Source organism: Sinohyriopsis cumingii, chromosome 8 (genome assembly GCF_028554795.1).
Source record: "Sinohyriopsis cumingii isolate HCF-2022 chromosome 8, ASM2855479v2, whole genome shotgun sequence".
NCBI lineage: Eukaryota > Metazoa > Mollusca > Bivalvia > Unionida > Unionidae > Sinohyriopsis > Sinohyriopsis cumingii.
In genome coordinates, this window is record NC_142968.1 from 51,190,603 (window position 1) to 51,215,025 (window position 24,423).

General features: G+C 33.9%; 1 protein-coding gene and 1 long non-coding RNA gene across 4 annotated transcripts; both read left to right on the forward strand.

Annotated features, from left to right (window-relative positions):
• Positions 1–105: 105 nt before the first annotated feature.
• LOC149793504 (uncharacterized) lies at positions 106–21,308 on the forward strand. 3 transcript variants are annotated; one of them, XM_089967485.1, is made up of 5 exons: positions 1,298–1,683; positions 2,367–2,465; positions 12,592–12,692; positions 20,040–20,210; positions 21,015–21,308. In XM_089967485.1, exons 1-4 carry the CDS (start codon positions 1,557–1,559, stop codon positions 20,049–20,051), a joined length of 339 nt encoding a protein of 112 aa, XP_089823611.1. In that variant the 5' UTR covers positions 1,298–1,556; the 3' UTR covers positions 20,052–20,210; positions 21,015–21,308. The 3 variants fall into 3 exon arrangements, with proteins under 3 accessions (XP_089823609.1, XP_089823611.1, XP_089823610.1); XM_089967484.1 differs by lacking the exon at positions 21,015–21,308 and having other exon boundaries at positions 20,040–21,008; XM_089967483.1 differs by lacking the exons at positions 12,592–12,692; positions 20,040–20,210; positions 21,015–21,308 and adding an exon at positions 2,701–2,727 and having other exon boundaries at positions 106–1,683.
• LOC149793505 (uncharacterized) lies at positions 2,710–9,149 on the forward strand. The gene is made up of 2 exons (XR_016423061.1): positions 2,710–2,794; positions 4,044–9,149. It is a non-coding gene; the product is annotated as an uncharacterized LOC149793505 (long non-coding RNA).
• Positions 21,309–24,423: the final 3,115 nt, after the last annotated feature.

Sequence of the window (24,423 nt, forward strand, 5' to 3'; positions counted from 1 at the left end):
TTCAAGACCGAAATATTGGCTAGGTTCATCTTTGATGAAGTTGGCAATTTATGTAGAGAGGACAACACCATCAAAACAATTGGAAGAAGACTGTATGAAAAACTGATGAGAAAGAAAGATAAGAAAGTGGAAGTAAGAAGGTCCACAATGACAGACATGAGAAGATTAAGTAGTTTGTTCCTAGCATTCAGAAATTCCAAAGGAGATAATTGTAATTCATATGAAATATTTCATCGGGCAAATTTTGAGCATTTAGAGAATGCAATAGATGCTGTTACAGCAGCTGATGAACAAAGTACAGAAGTCAAAGCAGGATTAAGGCAAAGTTTGGGATATATTTTAAAGAGGGGAGCAAAGATTTTAAAAGGAACATATTTAATTAATGACGAAGATGATAAAGCAACAGAAATTGAAAAATTTTTGGAGGTGTTAAACTTGCAGTGGAATGCCCTGTTTGGTGATGCAGAGTACTTGTGCAATAAAAAGAGACAGGTAATTCTACGTAAACCAGCAGAACTGCCTTTGGAAAAAGATGTGGAAAAGCTCCACAACTATGCTCTGAAAAGAATTGATGAGCTGGTTAATGACCCTTACTTAATATGGGGATCAGCAGAATATGTTGAACTTAGAGATCTTCTTGTGGCAAGGCTGACAATGTACAGTGGACGAAGGGGTGGAGAGCCCAGTCGTCTCCTCTTGCTTGAAGTGGAGGAAGCTATGAATAATGCTTGGATCAATGAGAGTTCAGTGGCTTCAATATCAGATAAGTTGGAAAAGCAACTGGTACAGCAAATCAAAGTTGCATATCAAAGTGGCAAAGGAAACCATTTAGTGCCTGTTCTTATACCAAAAGATTGCCTGAAGGGAAGAGAAATTATGGCAAATTCAGATAAGAGACAAGTTGCAGGTGTAAGTGCAAAAAATGCATTTGCCTTCCCATGTGTGAAACAGTCCGAAGACTGGCACTGCATTAGAGAAATTTGTCAAGCAGCTGGAACCAGTAAGAATATTACAGCCACCAAGAACAGACACTGCGTATCAACAATTTATGCAGCTTTGGAGAATACTGAGCAAGAAAAGGAGGCATTTTATAAACATATGGGTCATTCTGCAGATATGAATGCTTCAGTTTATCAGTGTCCACCAGCTGTTGTTGAAGTCACAAAAGTTGGAAAGTTCTTGAATTTGCTAGATGAAAGAGTAGTTAAAAGACAAGGCAACCTTAATTCCATGGGTGCCTTGTATAATATGCTAAAATGCATCTGAATTGTGTATTTGTGACCAGTTAATTTGTTTGCTATGAGATAGGAGTCCACTGTTTGTTGACGATTGTGAAATCTGACTGGATTTGATGTAAAATAATTTATGTTCTGTTGGGAATCATGTCAGAATTGTTTTTCACTAAAATTCTCTTCAACGTTCAGTTGACATTAGCTTAATTTCCTACTTTAAAGCAAATGGTGGAGCATCCCATAGTTACATATTATTTCTTTGTGCATTTTTATTGGATGTAACTAAAAGTTAATAAAACGATCAGTGGTAACTTACTGTAGCACATGAACAATAGAGCCTACATATATATCAGTTACTTATATATGTTGTCTATTTCAGACCAGGATGAGATGGAATCTTGCTGCACAAACAGGTTCACAGCAACTTCTGTTATTGGCATGAGGGAATCAGGTAGATATTGTTCCATTTAGGCCTTATTGAATGTGATACATTCATTTTTTATTACAGTTATGAAATAATTACTAGTATGTTAAAAAAGTCATAACAGAATCAGAAAAAAGCATATTCAAATTTTTTTAATTATGCTGTGAGATATCTTGAGCATTCATCCCAAGAAGCTTGTTATCATGATTGAGCCAGAAAACACCAACAATCATTCTAGACCAGTGGTACCCAAATTTTTTTCAGACCACTGCCCCCTTGGTTCTCCTCAGTGCCCCCTTTTCATTAATCAAAATTTTCTTAAATATCGTTAATTGCTGTGTACTAGGAATGTCATTTGGAAAGAAAATATAAAATATTGTATGACTTATTTTTACATTTGATATTTGATTATGTTGATTAAAATTTCCAGGTCCCATCTCCCATTTTTTATGATAAAACGAGTCATGTATCAAAGTTCCATTATCCAATTTTGATTGCGATTTTCTTAAAGTTGAACAAATAAAGATAAATTTTGGGGGTAATTTATGGTTTCAAAAATGGGATCCACACCTGACCCCACCTTATAAGCACAAAACAAAAGAAAAGGTGGATACAGTATCTTATAATGCCTATATCACTATCCTTTTTTCCAAGCATTTTATTAGTGATGAAAAAATATAAACTGCTAGATATCATATTTGCAATTCCAGAGATACAACAAAAAGAACTGGCAAATGAAGACGAGATAGAAAAAGTGTCTTTTACAAAAAGGGCTAAAACAAGTTCTGTGCTAAACATAAGGGAAACAGGTATGTACAATTCACTATTCCATTTATGTCATGTACAGATAAAGTAAGTGAAATTAAACAGTTAAATTATGAGGAATTGGCTGGATTGGACCAAATAGGTCATTCACTTGGAACAAATATGCTGATATTATTGCTCCATCTCTTATGTCCATTGCACTTAATATCTTAATATCTTTATAGCACTTTTAAAAACTTTAAGGGCTAATTAAAATTTGCCTATGTTTTTACTTTCTAGCACACCCATATGTGCGGTGGACCACAAATTTTAAGTAATAAATTCAAATCATTCATACAGGAAAATGGAGCAGGAAATTGTGGTTTACTTCCAGGTAAGTTGTAAATAATCAAGACAGAATGGATAATGAAAGAAAAATTAATGGAAACAAAATTTGGTAATTCCAAGGTAATTTACTGTCATTTACTGCTAATAAATTGAGAAAACTGACTGAAATGCAATTGCAGAAGTTAAAAGAATCCATTTTTGCTCTGTTAGAATACATATCCTTTCTGGAATCAAGCTATTGTATATTGTTGGTTTCATGTTAACATTCAAGGAAAAACTTAGATCTGGATTGGGGCTTTGTTTGCTGATGTTTGGCATTTTCATTTTTAAAGATTCTGTATTTTTTTAAAATCAATTTGAATAATTAAATTGGACAATTCTGATGAAGAATTCAATAAATAAATGCAATTGTATATACTGTTTGGACATGCATGTGGATGCTTGGTATTATATACAGTGTATTTTCGGGTTTAAAAAATGGGATCCATGCCTGACACCGCGTTAGAAGGGCGCAGGTTATTGAGTGAGTGGTGTATTATGAAAAATCTACCTTTTGCATAGGTATATTCTGCAAAGGATAAAAACTCTTTGCAGTATATATACCTGTGTAATCATAGTTTTTAACTAGAGAAAGGAGGAGTTTTTTTTATAAGACAAATTCTTTTTTCTAGCAGTGTGTGAAATTCACATTCTTGAATATGATATCATAAAGCTGCATGACATCAAAAGAGTTAAAATTGTCTATATCATAATTAGGACATTGGAGCCAATTGCAGCTAACCGTGTTTTCGGCAGGATATGCAGGTGAAGCACTTATCTATTCTATCTCTCTTAATATGAGTTGTACAAGTTTTCTGATTTGAATATGATCTTGTCTTTTAAATTCACATTGACTCATATTCTTCATTGCTAATTGTGGATATATCATGATAAATAATAAACAAGAAACAGGATGAAATTCTCAAATTACTTTTTCCAAATATTGTAATGGATATATACAAAATGAGGGAAGGATATCCTGATGAATTAATATGGGTAAGATTGTCTACTTTGTTCAAGCTGACTTATGAAAGGAAACACATCTGACATTGAAAATAAATTCTGTAACAAATTAGTTGCATGATTGTCTTTAAGAAACTTAGAACTTAACATTTAAAATCTTGTCTTATAAAAGTATGAATAGCGAAATTCTTTCATTGTTGCAGAATCCTGGAGAAAACACTGTTGATAAACAGAAATTTGAAAACAAAAGTGAAAATAATATTTAATAGTTGTTTTCAAATGTCTCTTGACAGGACGAAAAGATGTTGCTGACTTTATCGAGATTGAAAAGTTACAAGAACTTGAGAACCTACCAATGAAGGAGAAGATACAGAAAATTCAAACTAAGATTTTCAATGAACGAAAAAAGTTTCGAGATACTATGGCTCAGAAAATGAAAAAATTTCAATCATAAAGTTGTGATTTAGTTGTGGGGGTGGCTAGATTTTTTAAGTGAAGATTTCGTTAAGTTTTAAGAATTCCTCAACGTTTTTTTTTTTTTTTTTTGAAGAATGAAACTATTGTTCGATCAACAGTTTTACTACTGAGGGGTTAGTTTTCATGTGGTTAACTACCTCTTTTTCTGACAAAATCAAAGTATTGTCTGTCAAATGTATATACAAAATTAAAAAAAGATAATATAAAATCTCTACTGAAATTAGAAAATCGGATTACAACTTTATGGAAACTGTCTCCTGGTTGATTTGCATTTTCATCTTCAAGTGGTTTTTAAATATCTTCATGCCACTTTTCCCATATGTGCATCTCATATAGTTTTTGAATTAAGATTGTTCCTGTATCAGAGGTTAAGATCACAACAGGTTCAGATATGTTTTTGATGGAGCAATTGTTAGTCAAATTGGTACTTCTTGCACCACGCTACTGCTTGTTTCGTATACTTGCTTCAAATGAAAGTGGTCTTCTCAAAGTCTAGCAGTGATATTATCAAATGTATTAAAATTGACTTGTTAACAGCCTTTTCAATAATGTCTATAAATCATGTCTCTGCATTGAGATCAATGGCTTATGCATGATCCTCATTCCTGTTTTGTTGTCATACTATTTATGGATGAAAACATCTGATTCTGTTTGGACTAAGCCCATATACAAATGGAAAAGCTAATTTCTGGTATATTTTACAGCACAGTAGAACCTGTCTTGAGTAACCATCTTTTTTTTTATGTCCATAATCATCATGCATGGATTGAAATTATATGTGTATCCAATTTTTTTGAAGGACCCTTGCTAGATCATGACCAGCTACTATGATCTTCAGGTAAAATAAGCATTTACACACAGCTATGAAGAACCAAAATAGATAAACACCACTGACTTTGATGTAATCTTTCCAAAACATAGGCTTCTATACATGTATATCGTTATTGATATGTAAAATTATTTGAAATGAATGAAATATTTAAACAAGAATTTTGCATAAAGAATAAATTGCATGCAAAGTAATTGTGGGTATTCCTTTGTAAATTATCACTTTGAAACCTGTCGGGCAACTGTCTTGAGAGACTGCTTTTTGTTAGCAGAAGGGGTTGACCTTAAAGAAAGGTTTTACTCTGCCACTAGCTGCAGTTATATTTGCTAACATTTTAATTTGCACATAACACATATGTCAATTTGTCTAATTTCATGATTGTGTAAAAAAAAATTTTATCTACCTTTTAATAACTTGATTCATATAAATTATTTTTACAGTGGTCCCTCACTTACACGGCCACTTACACGGGATTCTGGCCATAAGGAGTGGGTGGCCGCTGGTTGGGGTGGTGGGTGGAATTCAAGAGGGGGCCCACTGATTTTTTCTGTAGAGAATGTCTTATATTCATACAATAATACTTTCATTTTGAAAGTAAGATGAATTTGTATAATTTTCTCGATTGTATTATTGTTCCTGTGAAATTGTTCCTCTGTTAGATATTTCCATGAAAACGAGTTGTAACTTTTGTTAATTATGTTTTGATGTGTGTAACTCAAAAACTCATGGGAGCTATGAACTTAGTACATGCGATAAATAATTTGATGTCTTTAAATTAAGAGGTATCTTTCAAAAATATATTGTTTACTATAAATTGCATGATCATGTCTGAGTGTCTTTTGTATTGTCAACTGTTTGTTACACCGTTGATGCTTTCTACCCAATAGCACATGCACTTATGAAAACTGCTTTATACTCGGATCAAGTCAGAATTAACTCTACCATGTCAAACAAGTTACTGAAACCATTTCTTACTGGAAAAACTTTTACATTTTCACTTGTTCATTTATTATATTCTTACTATCCTAGGTTCACCAACAGTTGTAAAATCTGTTTGAAGATGCATCTGGACATAACTTGACCATATCAAAATTACATGATTGTGTGAAACCAAATCTGCACAGTTTAAATTCAATTATGCCTAATATGCCTAACATTTCCAAAACAGTTGTTGTGGGCGAGCGGTCTTAACATTTATCAATTGCCAGGTGAGCAATATTAGACGCTTGTGGGCCTCTTGTTTGAAGCAATGTGATGTCAAACCCATTTACAATTTATCACTATGTTTTGTATAGAATTATCTTGGTGTGATTTTTCAGATTTATATGCTTTGTGTATGAACCCTATTTTTATGTATGCATTAGTGAGACCGCTGACTTTTGTGCAGACTAACTGCCATAGAACAAAACTATTAGGCTGAATGGTCAGTTAGCCAGAATAACCAGTGGATAATCCGAACATAAAGTGGTGATAATTAATAAATTTTGTCCAGTCGATGATCAATATGTCTTAGGTTCAAGACCGTACAGATTCCACCTTGATGTGAATTTTTAACAGAAGATACTATGAAGCAAAAATGGCAGTCTAATATATATATTTTTCATATCTTGGCCACTTTAATCACCAACACTTTGTAATAAATCCAAGATTTCTCATTTTCAGACACTAGATGTCACTCATAATACTGCCTTAACCTGTGGTACATATTTCATCTCAATTATCTAATGTGAAATCAACAGAAAAAACTGATTAAACATGACATCGATCTCGTAATGCTCCTGTAATAATGATGGGCACAAAGCGAGACACTTGGGTGCATGTTGCATATCAGCTATCTAGTATAACCATATTGATTCTATCTAGCAACTATGCTCGTTTCTTCCTTAAAGAATAACTTATGACACCATACTTCATCTAAAATGTGAAAAGGTGTAAATTTATGTGGCAAATCTTAGGAGTCTGTAACGGTAGACATCAACAGAAGCTTGTTGTCCAGAATAAAATGCACATGTAAATCTAAAGTTTTTGGGAAAAAAAGTTTAAATACACAAATCAATTTTCAGTGAATTTCTAGAAATATACGATCTAAACTGAAAGTTTGTATGATTTTCCATATTTATTGAACAAACATTCCATGCTGAACTAATTGTTTACAAATATATAAATGTGGCAAAAATTAACCTGTCAATCAAACCAAACTTTATACTATGTATGATTTAGGAATGTTGTAAATTGGGTAGCATATAGACCTTATCAAAATACTGTTTGATGCTGACAGTGTTGGCCATTGTTCCTGTTACTGACAGTGTCTCAAGATTCTGAAGCATACTATTTGGAGAGCAAACTGATTTTGTAAATTGAACAATTCTGTCAGAAAGTCTGTTAATTTTTTGTTTTTGTACTTGTTTTATGAATTTAAGACATGGTCTGAATGTGCGAGATTGGCATAAATTCGATCTGAGTTTGTTAAATGAAAGTTACTTGCTAGAAATGGTGAAAAATACTTTATTTGTTGAGAGAATCTATGTTGGTTTTACGCTTTCTAAGTAACTTTACCTTATACCATTACTATGCTAAGAGGAGACATTTTGATGATAACTAGTGTTGACATCCCTTTTGCAAACATATTAAAACTTGTGACTGTCCTTAATATTTTGCTTGACAATTTCAGTTTTTGAATTTATTTTACTTGTAATCAGGTAAATAGTTTGCTTCTTAATTGTAAGGGTCATAAGCATAGCCTGAGGTTTTGTTTCTTGAAACATTAACATGTTCAACAGATGTAACACTTTTCTCATGACATAAGAGTTTGTATAATATGTTAAACTGTTAATCTTGTATCTTGTACTTGTATCTTTTACTTTCATTAATTATCCATATTTGTTTGTCTAAATGGCAGCAGTTCAAACTAAACTACTAATATTCTTTTACACATTCTTGATTTACACAAAGTAAATGAGAATTTAGTTTATTGCATTAATGGCAGAAGCATTGATCTAAAGACTATTTCTTTTTACATCTATTTCAACTTTTGTTTGTATGTACCCAAGATAGCGGCATCTGTGCTTTGGATGGTATTTGTATGTGTGTGATTTGGGGATGCAGGGGGTTTAGTGTTGGTGGGTGTAGGAAGATTGTATTGGTTTAATTTTCTTCAGTATGTGTAAACAGCAAGTAATGCCTTATATGATTAAATTTATATTTGAAACTCATCACCAGATACCTCCCCTTTTCCCAAATACCACTCCTAATAATAGGTGCTGCTCCATGCCATGAAGTCAACAACTTACTTACGATATGTTATGGTTAAAATATTATTTGGAAGTGTTTTCATATAGCTAGATAATCCCTGAATCTGTGCACTTCATAGTTTTAATATAGTATCATGTGATGTTTGTCACTCTCTTAGTATCACTTCTGCCCATAAATAGCTTTCAATACTCAGCATTATTGAAGAAACAATCTTTATCCTGGTTTCCTTGGAATTGTTTTTGGTCAGTACGGCATAGGTTACTTTGAGTGACACTTGTCTTGTTTTAGAATGTTATAACCTTGAGCTGCATTTGAAGTATATACTTATGGTTTATTTTCAGATGTAAATTTACACATGTTGTTGTTTAAATTGAGCGATTTTACATGGTTAAAATAAAACTGAATGTTTAAAACCAGGCTGTTGGGTATTAGTCTTTGGTCCCAGAACATGCGCATCATCTTATTCTGGTTTATATTCTGTTTGAATATAAAATGGCAATGACAAAGAAAAGCTATCTCATGCTGATGTCAAGAAATGCATTGAGGTTATTTCAACTGACTAAGTTGTGCGGAAATGTAGCATTTTACCCATTTGTGTGTTCAGTTGTTCTTCAATCATAAATTTGTTTATTTTCTCAATATTTTATTTCCATCGCTTGAGTGTCATTTTTAGTGTCAGCTGTTTGTTTCTTACACACTCAATACTTTGGACCCAATTTCACATGCTTTGATGAAAACTAATGTGTACACACATCAGGTTGAAGTAACTTGACCATGTTAAACAAGATACTATACCATTGCATGCTGGAAAAAAAATTGTGCAATTATATTTGTTCATTTATTACATTTTCATTGTCCTAAGTTTGCCAACAGTTATAACAACTAAGTTCTGGATACATCTGGACAAGAATAACTTGACCATATCAAAATTACATGTGCAAGACCTAACTTGCACACTTTTAATTCAGTGATACCTAATGTGCATAGTCATTTACGGAACCAGCTGGGGTGACCAAGTGGTCTAAAGTGCTCACCTTAACCGATCTGCCATCTCACCTCTTTGCAGGCTTTAATTTAATGAGACCTAATGTGAATAGTCATTTATGGAACCAGCTGGGTTGACCATTAGTGGTCAAAAGTGTTCATCTTTACCGAGCTGCCATCTCACCTCTGCCCACATGGGTTCGAGTCTTGAGTTCAGCCAGTGTGGATATGTGAGAAAGCTTGTCATTAGCTTCCATTGTTTGGTGGTTTGCCCCAGGTTATTCTCAGTTCTTCCCCTATCAGTATTTATACTGGGCGCCATATATAGCCTATCATGTGCTGAAATAAGGTGTTAAACCCAAAACCTACAAAATCAGACAAACCAGATGCATCCATGATAATGTGAGACTACTGATCTATTATACAAATATTGTTTACATGGCATAAATATATCTTGTAATAGTAAGTAATATAGCCTTGAGATTGCAATATATCTTGCATATATTTGTGATTTGCTATTAGTGACTTTGATAAATTGACACAAAGGTCAAGACAGTACTTATGTAGTGCATTATATAGTTGGATATAGGTATTTTAATGGCCAAAAATGTATAATAAAAAGAAAAATCAAAGAAATAACTAAATAGGCAGTTGTAGTTAATTAAATACATTTTATACACATAAAGGAGACATAGCTATATGTAAATCAGACCTGCGAGGAAGGAAGTTGCCCTAATAACTGATTTATCATAAGTAAATAATCAGGAGACATTGAAGCTATACTTTACTTTTTTGTTCAAAGATATGTCTAATTCATTGGTAGCTTTAGTGTTAATTCCATGTTATATAAAGATGAGAATAATTAGGCTTTGTTCATAACATTAAACATTTTGAATGTTACCGATTATTCAAAATATTGTCTCCCTAATGATTGTATTTTTATAATGTCCCCAAAATGTGGGAACAAGTTTTAAATCCCCAATTAGTCCTATAAATCAAACAAAAATCAGCAAAATCTCAATTACTTCCATGGTAAAATAAATTGTTCTCATGTATTAGTCATAGTTTTGAGATAGCAACATATTTATCCATGTTTGTGGAATGACGTCACTAATTTAGGCTAAAAGTGATAAAAAGGTCACGAAAATACTTAAGTAAAGTAGTATATAATCTCATACTGGTATACTAAATGCAAGAAATAATTGATAATGAATAAATATATATTAGAAGCAAACAGTAAGACACTATAGTATTAAAGATAATATGCATATTTTATATGCATAAAGGAGACATATAGACATGTACCATATGGTAATAAGGAGACATAAGAAAGTCACCCAAATGACTACTATCTCAGTAAATAAAAGGGAGACATCATATAGGAGACATTTTAACTGTACTTTTTGTTCAAATATATATCTAGTTCATTAGTAGCTTTAGCTTTAATTCCATGGTATATAAAGATGAAAATCAGTAGGCTTTATTCATAACATTTAAAGTTTAAATGTCATTGATCATACAATATTGTCTCCCTATTGATCATATATTTATAATGTCTTCCAAATGTGTGAACCAGTGTTATATATATATATATATATATATATATATATATATATATATATATATATATATATATATATATGGTCAATTTCTGACCAGTCTGGTGGCCTAGTGGTTAGAGTGTCTACCTCAGATGAGGGATGTTGTGTGTTTGAACCTCTGCCAAGTCATAACAAAGGCTTTAACAATGGTACTAGCAGCTGCCTCGCTTGATGCTCAGCATCAAGAGGATAGTGTTAGGACTGGTCGGTCTGGTGTCTGGATTATGTGACTGGTGGGACATGATGCCCTATTGTTAGACATCACTACGAACTGTCACGCTACAGACATTGTAGTGATATGACTGAAAAATATTTAAAGCTACATTAAAAATCCAAAACAGACACAGTCAGTTTCTGTGTCTATTAATCATTGGATTTATTTAATGTGTCACTTTGTAGATTTAACAGTCCCAAACAGCAGTATGTCCACATTCCATTGTTCCGACATGGTCTAGATATTCAGATTAAACTTGTGATCTCTCCTAATTAGCAAGACTATGGTGCTACCCTGCCCCCTCTTTTTGGCTGCTTTTAGTGCAACTAGAATAATAATGAAAGGATGGCAACTGATTTTTTAATGTCATGCACAAGCATTTCTGAAGCACATAATTTACTTAACTGTGTGGTGATCTTGTGTTAAGTTAGTATACTTTGGACAACCTTTTCCTATACAGAATTAGCTCCAGAACAAAACAGTTCTATCATTGATAACTAACATAGAATTGTATATTCCCTCACAAATTGTAACTCATCATTTTATAGCATGGTTTCGATGTGTATGGTTGTCTCACAAAAGAGGTCATCAATCTGTGTTAGAAATCGGTCTATGCATTAGGGATTAGATCTCACTAATTTTGTCTCCCACTCAATCCAGGTTTTAATGTATTGATAAGACGGCAAACAAGCTCAACACTCTGAAAATGTATTCCCACATGATTGTAATGAATGAATTAGTGCTGCATGAGAACACATGAAATATTAATAAGGAAATCTTCTCCTTTAGTCACTATGAAAGATTAGATTTATTTACCCATTGATTTATTTATTAACTTATTTATATATGTGCCATAGCCATTGTAAGGGAGAGGTCCATTCCTAACAAAACTAGTATTTCCTCAAATTGAATTACTTAAGCTAGCAGTCTAAGTTATTGATTTTCCATGGCATTAATGATGTAGGTTCAAAGAAAGTGTAAAATCCACTTCATTACCAATACGTGTTAAGAATTTTATCATCTTTGCACACTGATTCCATTACCATGTTCTCTGGTGAAAGTAAGTTTTCCAGGCCTAATGTAGTATATTTCAAGTACAACCCACAGTGAAGTAATGCTTCATCTTTAAATGAATAGTTATGGTTGATTTACTATAGGGATTAATATAGGACAGTACATGTTTTCCCTTGATTTCATAATACTACACCTGGCTATGGTAATTACGTCAATTCCAGTGGGAATTAATACCACGTGGTGACTTCAAATGACCGCATTTAATGTGATAAAAAAGTATGAAATGTATTATTCCCTTATCCCTTTGTATATTTTCTCATTGGTTTTGTCTGGTGCCTTGAACTCTGGCACTTTACACAATTAGATGTCACTGTATGTGAACTGTTCCATCGGGAGAAGGAAATATTAGAATTCTGTAGTAAATTCAATGCTTCTCTCAATCATTCATCTTATACTTCATCTGTTCACAGGTCAGAGCATTGGAAAACCAAAACGAATCCATGCATTCTCGGTACATACCATTGCAGTCAGCATGTCTCAGTTACCTCCTGATGGTATCAATGACAGTGAGGTAAGATGGGCAAAAAATGTTTGATTTCTAATTCTGTAGTGAATGATTCTTGCATCGACCAAATTTAAAAATTCCTTGTTATCTTAAACAACCATTTAGGACCTCACAAGACATGTTCATGTGTATGAATCCTTCTCAATCATATGGATAGGACACCTGACTGTACTGAATATCACCTCTCTGTCTTAGGGGTAAGACACATCACTGTACTGAATATCACCATTATGCCTTGGGGTAAGACACCTCACTGTACTGAACGTTACCTCTCTGTCTTAGGGGTAAGACACCTCACTGTACTGAATAGTACCATTCCGTCTTAGGGGTAAGACACCTCACTGTACTGAATATCAAATTTCTGTCAGAGGGGTAAGACACCTCACTGTACTTAACATCCTTTTTTTTTAAATAGGGATAGAACACATTTCATTACTGAACATTTAATTCTTAAATACCTGTGATATGTATGCACCCAACAGCAAAATGTATAGACCTAGAACAGGCCTCAAATAACATTCTAGCAGATCAGGGTCTTCACTGTTTGCCTAATGTTGCCTGCTTTGTAAATTCAATACTTTCTGTTCAGTTCAAAATGATATGATCATTACATTATGACATCGTCAATGTGATGTCATATGGGTTCATTTAGTCTGAGCTCAAACAACATCATTATGTGAGTAAGCTTGCCATGAGTCATATCCCATAGGTAAGTGAATCTTCCCAGGGTCATTCCATGTCCTTCATCTACTAGATGTACTGGCCACAATGTATAGACTATCATATGGTGAGAAATGGCACTGAAAACTTCAAAATGAAAACCAAGTCAGCTTTGAGAGGTTCAAGATTCTGGAGATTTTTAAGTTATTTTGGATTACTTGGACTCTAAGCTATATAAAACTAATTTCTTTCTCCAAAAGGTAAATACACAAGCAGTCATCCTTAAAATACTAAGTAGAATGAATATCTCAGTCCATGACTTGCCATTGCATTGTGCCATTTTGCAGTCAGTGCTATTCATGGTTGAAGTGTTCTCATTAGCTAGCTACTCAGTGCTTTACACAGGTCCAGTGTTCTCACTAGCTAGCTACTCAGTGCTTTACACAGGTCCAGTGTTCTCATTAGCTAGCTACTCAGTGCTTTACACAGGTCCAGTATTCTCATTAGCTAGCTACTCAGTGCTTTAAACAGGTCCAGTATTCTCATTAGCTAGCTACTCAGTGCTTTACACAGGTCCAGTGTTCTCATTAGCTAGCTACTCAGTGCTTTACACAGGTCCAGTGTTCTCATTAGCTAGCTACTCAGTGCTTTACACAGGTCCAGTGTTCTCATTAGCTAGCTACTCAGTGCTTTACACAGGTCCAGTGTTCTCATTAGCTAGCTACATGGTTCTGAATACAACATTATTGTTTGCATTGCCTATATACTACGTCAGTGCTGAAGTATATGAAGCAGTGTTATCATTAGATAGCTACTCTGCTGTTCAGTTACAAGGTTCTCATTAGCTGGCTACTTAGTTTGTGCTTTACAAAGTGTTCTCATTGACTGCCAGCAGTTTCTTAGATATATTTAAAAAAAAAACAGTGACACAAAACCTATTTACTTTACAACACGGAAAAGTTTGTTTTATTAAATTTATGCATTCCTTTTATTTAGTCGACAAAATATTTTAAATGGTTTTTTTTGCTGTCTGAAAATGTATTAAATTACTTCATTGGCTGACAAAAACAAGTAGAAGAAGGAGAAAAAGTAGACCCATCCATGAAACTGGCACCTATACTAATGTATTCCTCATTAAACAATGAAGTAAAAAGCAAATATTTCAATCTTTATATGTTGGGTATTGGTTGCAGACAGTTAATTCACTACCAAACACAGGAATGATAATGTTTCATTAAATATGTTATTGTGTTGAATTTTACATAAGGTATGGCTGGTAACAGTTTAAGCATATTATTGTTTTGTTTAAGATCATACAAATTTAATGTTGCACTGCTTATGTTGAGTGTATCAGCCTTGTACTGTTAAACAAGTAGTCATCATTTACAACATTCCCTTTTATTTAACAATTTTAGAGTAGATATCAATGAATTATCTGGTATTATCCAAATGACCCTATATCAAGTAATTAACTTAGATAGTGTACTGTAGGTCCATGTTATCTTTTAGGGAACAAATTGAAATGTGTGACATATGATTATCCACCATTAGTTTTCTTTTTTATGTGACATATGATATGCCACAATAAACTGACTGGTTCTAGGTCACAAATTTATATTTTGTGTGACCTAAAGGAATCAACATCACTGTTCAACCATAATTATTCCTTTTCACCTTATGTGTAGTTGATGCTTGTATTATGTGGCAAGTCTTAACTAATTTTGTAAATGCACATGATAAGTAATGTCAAACATTTGTATAGCAAAAGATATATTTATTTTAAAAAATCGGGAATATTATTAAATGAAATACAGACACATATTATGGTTTTCTGTGCCCTTTCTTTGCAACATGCAATGCACTAAGAATATAGCAGTCATCACAGTTACACAATAAGAGTGTCAGATTACACCAGAAATATTGTTTCTTACACTATCAAACAAATGTTGCACTAACACACTTTTATCATATCAAATAACCTACCTACCCATATCTGAAACTTGTCCTTTCACACCTGCCTTGTATCAAGTGATTAATTTGACTGGATTCAGGCCTGGTTCAATGGAGGATAATACTAGGATATGAATTCCTTAAATAAAATCCAAAATGGCTATTATATGCCAGCTTATTTATCACAGCATTTAGACAGAGGGTATCTCTCTCTCTCTCTCTCTTTATATATATATATATATATATATATATATATATATATATATATATATATATATATATATATATATATATATATATATATATATATATATATATATATATATATATATATATATATTCGTGTCTATAGATCAAAATTAATGCAGTAACAAGCTAGTGTCTTATTATGCAGCAATGTCTGACACAAGAACTGGTCTGACACACGTATACAAAAACATGTAGAAGACATTACTTCAGGAAGGGAAGCATACTACAGATATGAGGTTTTAAGTTTTCAAGTTAAACATTTTTATGCAGGACAAGACAAAGATCTTTGTTCTAAATGACAATTAGTCAATTGTTGTGAGAGGAGTCCTCAGGTGCAAGCTCAAAAGTCATCTTCATATTAATCAGAACAGTCCATGAAAACCAGTTGGAAGTGTACATTACAGAAAGAACTTAATTGGCAGAATTAGAATTGTTAATTAAAATAAACCATTATATATAAAATGATGTTAAAACACCAATAATGAGCTTTGTTATACACTAGCATGGTAAGCAGGAAGTAGATCAGTTGTAGTACTGGGTAAAACACTTTATATTAAGTGTATTTATTATTAACATGGAATACTACATTGTGTAAACAACTGTATAGATCTTTGCAATTATTTAGAAGTAACACCCACCCAATTTTACCACCATTAATTGCACATATGATACACAAAATTATACAATGTTATATGCAATGACACTCACTGGTCCAAGGGAGATAATTCAGAAATAAACTCAACTAGTACAATTGAAAATGGATACAAATAGCATTATAGAGATTAGCATCCATAACTAATATAACATTATGCTATACATTAAAGACTGTACCAGTATAATGAATATGATAATTGTAAGATAGCTGTCTGTAATGGATCAAATAGGATGAACATGTCATTGTATACTGGGTATGAGAGCATATACTGCATAGTACAAGTTGATAAGAATGCTGAGTATAGATTGTTGTGTTCCGAGAACATTTGGCAGTGTTTGCCATGTATGGTGGAACATTATAATGGAAATTATAAAAGAAGAGAGGTGTGGATGGGGTGGATGGAAATGGCTGCTATTTTTAAAGTGTTGGTTTCATTCACTGTATGGTGTGTGAAAAACTGCCATAGCTGATATGAAAGAAATTTTTGATGCCACACAAATAACATGGAGATAAGTCCAGATAAATTAAAATTGCTGGACCAGTTGCGGAAGTACTGTTCCAGTGTTATAGGCATACAGTTATGAATGATATTTAAGAACATTATATTCAAATGTTGGATAAGTGCCTTTCTACACTGAGTCAGTTTGTGCACACATAGGTTGAGAACCTACCCGAGTCACAACATATACTTTGTTTAAAAGAAATGTACATACCACAAACACAGAAGCCACATAATGGGAATTTGCTGCTCACGTTGCATTACAAACATTAGATATGAATATTCGTGAGTGAAAGAGGGTCTTCATGCCTTGAATTGAGCTGTCACTACTGACCCAGATACTGTAATCTATAGGCAGTCATGGATTTATATAAGGGAGGTAGAACAGATCCAGTTATTTGAATTGATACAATACACAAAGAACAGAACTGTTGGAAATTTATTAAATATTTTGGCATGAGAATGCCAAGTTTGAGAAGGAACAAATGTAAGGTAAATATACCTAGGTAGCATGTGCCATGTTGAGGTTAATGATGCATTCAAACAAATTGGATATATTGGGGGGTGGGGCTTGACTTGTGCAATTTTGTTCCTACTACTAGAATAAGTTGCTATTAATGTACATGTAATTGTTCCCTTTGTTTGATCCATGGGGAAATTGACTTGGGTTCGCAGCAAGCAGAACTCTACTGCACTGCATGTGTACACTGAAAAGTAGGATCTATTGATGAGTCTCATACTGAAATAAGTACTACACTGGTAAATCCTTTTCACTCCTTTGTCACTGTATTAATAATCAGGGTGCTACATGCAATGCATGTGGTATTATTATTCAGTTTAATTTATTGTATCAATAATTTTAGTCTAAAGTTAATCCAGAATTTCATTGGTGATGGTAAATTTACTATAAATTCAAGATGGTGGGCAATGCTGGTTGCCATGGGAGGAAAATAAAACTTATACCGAAATTAGGACACCAACAACTGAGTCATCTCCCATAGACCATAATAGTAATGTTTCTAAAACTAAATCTAGTATCATGGTGAAATTGCCATAAACAAGATGTAGCTAATGATACTTTGGTCTAGCATAGTCTTCTGAAAACATGAGAATTGAATCTGGTGATGCACATTTTTGCACATAAATTTGTACTGCGACACCAGCAAATAATTGAATGGTTATATGTGTCATAAATAATTAGTAGGCTGTGACATAAAGAATTAAAAACAAACATTACTTGGAATGCCTAAATGTGTTTGAGACATGTCAATCCACAAGAAAATAAATATTACTTGGAATGTCTAATTGTGTTTGAGACATGACCATCCACTTGAAATTACACCCTTACATGTATTAGGATGTCTCAAATGCTGTACATCATGATTAAAAGGACACTAACCATTTGCAGATGAAATGAACCATTTAACTCAGATGTATGCATTGTTCCTTACCTGGTGATGTTTTAATATCATTCTAAAGAGACCTAGTACTGCATCAAAACCGATAAATGTGCTGAAGAATGCATGGTGAACAGTATGTGTCATCCTTAACAGTATAAGTGATCATTTGTGTATCAACACTGAATCACTAATTTTTGGACCTATGATAAATATGCTGGATAACTGCTCAGATTTATTTTTCTCCAGTTCGCCAAGAGATTTTGCAAAATGTATCTCAACACATTTCATTTTTTCTATTAGTATATACCTTTTGCATGGATAACAGATCACAAAAGCAAATAGTAAATTTCTGTGGCATCTTTATCATTCTGCTTTAATGCAAAACATTTGTTAGTATAATGTCTGGCTGTGCATTTCTCCATCCTTTTATCTGTCTTCCATTCCATTTCTTCATAAAAACTAACGTTCTCAAATTCCCCACCATGTGCCATTATCATTATTTGTGAATGATTTCCAACTGGGGTAAGTAACAAGGTCAAAGATCAATGTCACTGTGAGTGAAAGATGAAACGATACTTTTCATTAGGCCTGTGTCTCAGATCTTTATCCAGCTTTGTAAAGGACTTGTATCTTGAGTAACATTAGGTCTGTGTCACAGATATTTATCCAGCTTTGTAAAGGACTTGTATCTTGAGTAAGGAAGAAGTCTATTGATTTGGGGTGAGAATGTCAAAGATCAATGCCACTATGACAGAGAATACTGTTTTTGTACAAGAACATAGTTCTTTCATCACAGACCTGGACCAAACTACATGTATATGGATATCTTGTGCTATGTACTGTCATAGGTCAATGTCGCTATGAATGAAAGAAGAATGGTTTCTGCAGAAAAGCATTTATTCTGCTTTACAGACTGATACCAAATGTTGCAGATATTTTTGACTTTGGTTAAGAAAAAGCCTATCAAATGTTGGGTTAAAAAGCAAAACATGACCCTGACTAAAGAAATGTGATTTTTGCACAATAACGTAAGGCCTTGAACACAGATCTGGATAAAGCCTTGTATTTTGCTTACACCTTGTGTAAGCTAGAAGAGTGTTCATTTTTGGGTCAGGGGTCAAGGCCACATTTCTAAAAAATGAGAAATTGTTTCTACATAAATCTTTCTGTTTTCTACCATGTAACTTCACCATTGTGTGTGAATGCATTACACTTTCAGTGGAAGAAAAGCATATTTGATTTTGGGGTCAAAAGGTGAAACACTGGGGTCGCTATGACTGAAGGTAGTAATTTTTGAACTAAAACAGATTTAACCTTGATCATGCTCTTTGGCTTACAGACAGAAGGATGAACAGTTTACAGCCATATATTTTACCATAATATGATTCACCTTATCGTATATTGGCTTTTGCATAAAAACTTTATTTATAGACTACATACCTTGAGCAAGGCTTGTGGAGAACTTGCAAAATTATAGAAGAGACTTGTTGACTTTGATGTAAGAAATTGAATAATCTGGTCCACTGTAACTGAAAGAAAATTATTTTTTCAGAAGAACTTGTTTTCTCTAGATCCAATTTTGAAGATGACTTTCACATGTGACACTAAAGAAATTGTCAAAGGTCATGGTTAAGTTGAGCAAGACAACAAGGTTTTTTCATAGAAAGTTTAATTGAAGGCTGCTTATCTTGGCCAGTAGTTCAGTTCATCAAGACCCATTTTTCAGTAATCTCCAGAATCAACCAAACTGTACATAGACGACTATTAAATATTGGGTGGATATAGTGTTCACAGTTAGGAGTTCACTGTACAGCTTTGTCCTTTCTTAGAGTGCCAAATAAGCAGTCTTGCACAGATCTAAAAACTCATATGATTTGCTATACACAAAGTAAACATGCCTATTAGTTACACATACATTTCTTTTTTATATTTGCTGCCAGAAGGAGAAGTGAAGACCACAGTTTGAACACTATAATGGCTTTAAGACGTACAAGACTACTCAAGACAAGCCTGAATGTGACAAATCTCCAATATAGATTTAAAGTCTGCATGGTAACAGTGTATCAATATACAAGAAAAAATTAATTCTGCTGTCGACATTGCAAATACAGGTAAATAAGGATTTTGTTCTGTTTATCACAATTCTCATTGCTCTTAAAATTACATGTTGGAATTTTTTCAGTAAAATATATTCATTCTAAAGTCAGGGCTTAAACACAGAAAGTTATGTATGTTTCCATACTGGTTTATCAAACTAAATCAAGACTTGTTTGAAATTTACACAATATAATTTATTATGAAGCTTTTGCTTTTGCATGGTAGTTTCACAAACTTGAAAATTTAATATTTTGTACAACTGTTAAGTCAGTGACCTGTATCCTTCAGTGGTAAAGGTAAATAATAGTACATTGTCATGCTACAGATTTAATCTAGAACACAATGTGCCAATATTCCAGGCCTCTCAGTTTTGACACTTGTTCTCAGCTTAGTGTGAGTGATTTAGACTTTTAACGTAGCTTTAAAAACATTTCAGTCATGTCACTAAGGTGTCTTCAGTGTACGGTTCATAGTGATGTCTAGCACTGGGGCATTCCGCCGCAGACATGTCACATCATGTCCCACCCGGTCACATTATTCTGACACCAGGCCAACCAGTCCTAACACTAACCTCATAAGGATGAACACCAAGTGAAGCAGCTGCTAGTATCATTTTTGTAAGTCTTTGGTATGACTTGGTCGGGATTCAAACCCACATCCGAGGCTTATGCCACTTAGGTCACTAGGTCTTGTTCTCAGCTTTAGAATTTTACTTGAAAATATTATGACCAATCAAAATGTGGAATTTGTAAATTTCAATTAAAATATAAAGTCTCGAGTAGAATTTATTGAAAATAATGTCTACATTTTTGTCACAGGCTCCAGAACCATCACTGCTTATGCAACTACATTCTTTTTTGTCATACAACACTAATGAATTGAACAGCAGACCAGTTGATGGAATCATAAAATGTCTTAATGTGAGTGTAAACTTTAGATGTTTCAGCCATTTATAAAGGGTTTTACTTTTGTAACAACACTTTTGATTGGCTTAAATGAAAGCTCAATTTCTTAATCAAATTGTGTGATCTCTAGGTCTGGTCTAGAAATAATTGGCATTTTTTGGGTCACACCAATATATATTTATAATCCATACTCTGCTTCATGTAAAAGCTCACACTGCTACTCAGATATACTGGAACTAAATGTGTGTGAGTGATTTGGATTTTTAATGTAGCTTTAACAATTTTCCAGTCACGACGCTATGATGTCTGCAGTGTGCAGTTTAAAGTGATGTCTAGCACTAGGGCATCATGCCACTTTGTGAATTCAGGCAGCCACTGGAACTTTGCTTGCTAAAATTAGAGCAGCAGAGGAGGCGAACAGACCAATAGTTGAAAAACGTCCAAATGTCGAAAATAAGCCTTCCTACAAATGATCGAAAAAAAGAAAAGCGTCGACATATTTAAAAAAGCGTCGACACTTTACTGAGAGAGTCTCTTTGGAATTTGTCCATTGTCGTTGGTGACTTTTTCTAGTTTATTATGCACGTTGTTTACGCAATATACGTCTTCATGAGGTTATGCCTCCTCTGCTGCTATATTAATTAAATCATTATGTTATTATAAAATGGTACATCCGGAATCTTATAATGCAAGGATAGCACGAGAACGATTAGAAGCAATCAAAAAACTTCTTCCTGTTAGAGATTCATTTAGAAAAAACCTACAAGCGCAGCAACAATCACAAGTTGAGTAATGAAGAAGACACTAAAAAACTATTTAAACCCGTCACTACAGCTACTGAAAAAGCTTCAGTGGCTGTTGAAAAAACTATATGGGGAGATATTGTGGAGGAAGATGAGAAGAGGAAAAAGGGTATTTTTCCAGTATTAGAACAAACTGCAGTGCAGACTGAAAAAATAGCAAGAAGAACCAAATAAACAAAAAGATTTTATGAGATCTTCCTACTGATACAGCTGCAGCTCAACCTCCACCCGTTGGTGAAGATATTGGAAAACTTCGTACTGAAGTCTCCACCGTGAGAAAATAACTTGCATCTGAACCCGAACCAGTAGAAGAAAACGTAGAATTGATTGCAAAATTTAACGAAGGGTTTGTTGAAGATATTAGAAATACTAAAAGAGAAAAATTACCCGAAATAATGTTATTTGGTATATTTAATCAATCTAATAATTTAAAACCCCCCATAATAAAGTAAGTAATGATACTCTTATTAGATGGATATATCGCGTATATAGAAACAAGAAACAAGCTAGAGGTCCAGAATACAAAAGTCTTGATGAAGAAGTAAGAAGACTTTATAAAGAGAGACTTGAACAAGAACAACTCTCCCAGCAGGAACATTCATATCAACTTCCTCCACCTCTGCAACAAATAGAACAACAACAATCTTCTTCATCACAGTTTTCTGAAGAAGAATTTTATGATGCACCTGGTGTTACTGGTAGTGGTTTGGGAAATAATTTTGTTTGTCCTAATAATATCTTCAATGACGTGTCACGGTTAGAAGTTCTCATAGTGGGGAAACCTGCCGGAAATAACTCAGAAGAAATGACCAATTAAGCAGCTGATATTTGCCAGCGATTATTTCGCGGCGGCATCATGGATATCAGTGCTTACTGGGAACTTATTGATGAGCTCGTTGATGATTAGTCACTACGGTTAGATAAATGGTAAATAAAATAAGATGATAGTACATAATAATCATCGTAAACCCGTATCTGTCAGTAAGCTGTAAACTCACGATTACCAATCTGTAGAGTTATTTACGGAGATGGACTTGGTGATGTTATTCAGGGATTATTTACAAGGTTAGCCCCAAAAGCAGCGCCTATTGCAAAACAATTATCGATGAAAGATATTGATATTGTTCGTGAAAAAGCTCCTGGTGCAATTGTCAATGTTGCTGGTAAGGCGCTCTCGGCGATCAAAGACAGACTAGCACAATTAATAAGACAAAAATGACAACCAGTAAAATTGCCAAGTACTGAAGTGATGCCCGCAGATGTCAGTAAAATAATAAATCAAGCTGCAAATCAAAAACTAGCAGCGTTAGTAGATCGGGGACCCGGTGAATCGGGAAATAATATCTCAAGTTTAATATCCAAAAGTGGAACTTTCCGAAGTGGAACTTCATGAACGCGGTAATCAACGTGTTAGACGAAAATAATTACAATAAAATGTTCAAGCGCGTATCCAACACAGCATTTGACATGGAAGCACCTGTCCTTAAAGATGAATCGGTACGTGATTATCAGTTTTATTCTTATGACGCACGAACACCAGATCAGCGTGGAGGAAGAATTGAACTACAAGTTCATGACACAAGTAGATACTTTTTACCCGCTGAGGCTTTTATTGAGTTAGAAGGTACAATTGTAAAAACGGATAATACTAATTACGGAAATGAAGTAAAAGTTGGTTTTGTCAACAACGGGATCATGGCATTATTTGATAGCGCCACGTATATGATCGATGGAAAAAATATTGAATCTATTCAGAAAGATGTCGATGTTGCTACAACAATAATAGGGTTGGCAAGATATTCTGATGATTATACAAGATCAGCAGGTCCCACAATGATGTTTGCGAAAGATAATTCTAATAACCCTGAAAGCGATCCGTATAATATAAGACGACCAAGAAACAATGCCAATAACGCTGATGCTGATGTGGCGCCAGTAGTTCTAGGTCCTAGTGAACATTTCAACTTGGGATTTGCAGCGCGTAGAAATATGTTGATAAGAGCCAATAGAAGTTTTTCATGTACAGTTCCACTATCGCATATTTTTGGATTTTGTAGGAATGTTAAAAAGGTTATTTTTGGAGCTAGACACACGGTTGTTCTTGTAAGAAAGGGTGATGATAACGATGCCCTGTGGAGACCCGCTGGTGATGCTGGTAAAGTAGTATTGTCGAAACTTTCACTGTGGATGCAGGTAATGACTCCAACGATCGCAGAAGAACAAAAATTGATTTCTTTCATGGACACAGGTGGTAAATCCTTGTTGTCATGGTTAACAAGAAGCACGGATAGTATGCAAACTGACGTTAACGGTCAGTTTACATGGCATATAGCATCACAACAAGATGTTTCTGCACCATGGCATATTTTTATTGCGTTTCAGAACCATGATCGTTTAGGCTCACAAGTTCACTCTCATATGATATTTGACCAACTAGGTATCACAAACATTTCCTTACGGATAAATGGACAACAAGAACCAACAGAGAATACACAACTAAATTTATGAACAAAATCATA

Bases quoted from the DNA above. Each gene is read 5' to 3' on its own strand.
- LOC149793504 (XM_089967483.1), top strand. From the start codon at position 106: ATGAGAAAGAAAGATAAGAAAGTGGAAGTAAGAAGGTCCACAATGACA.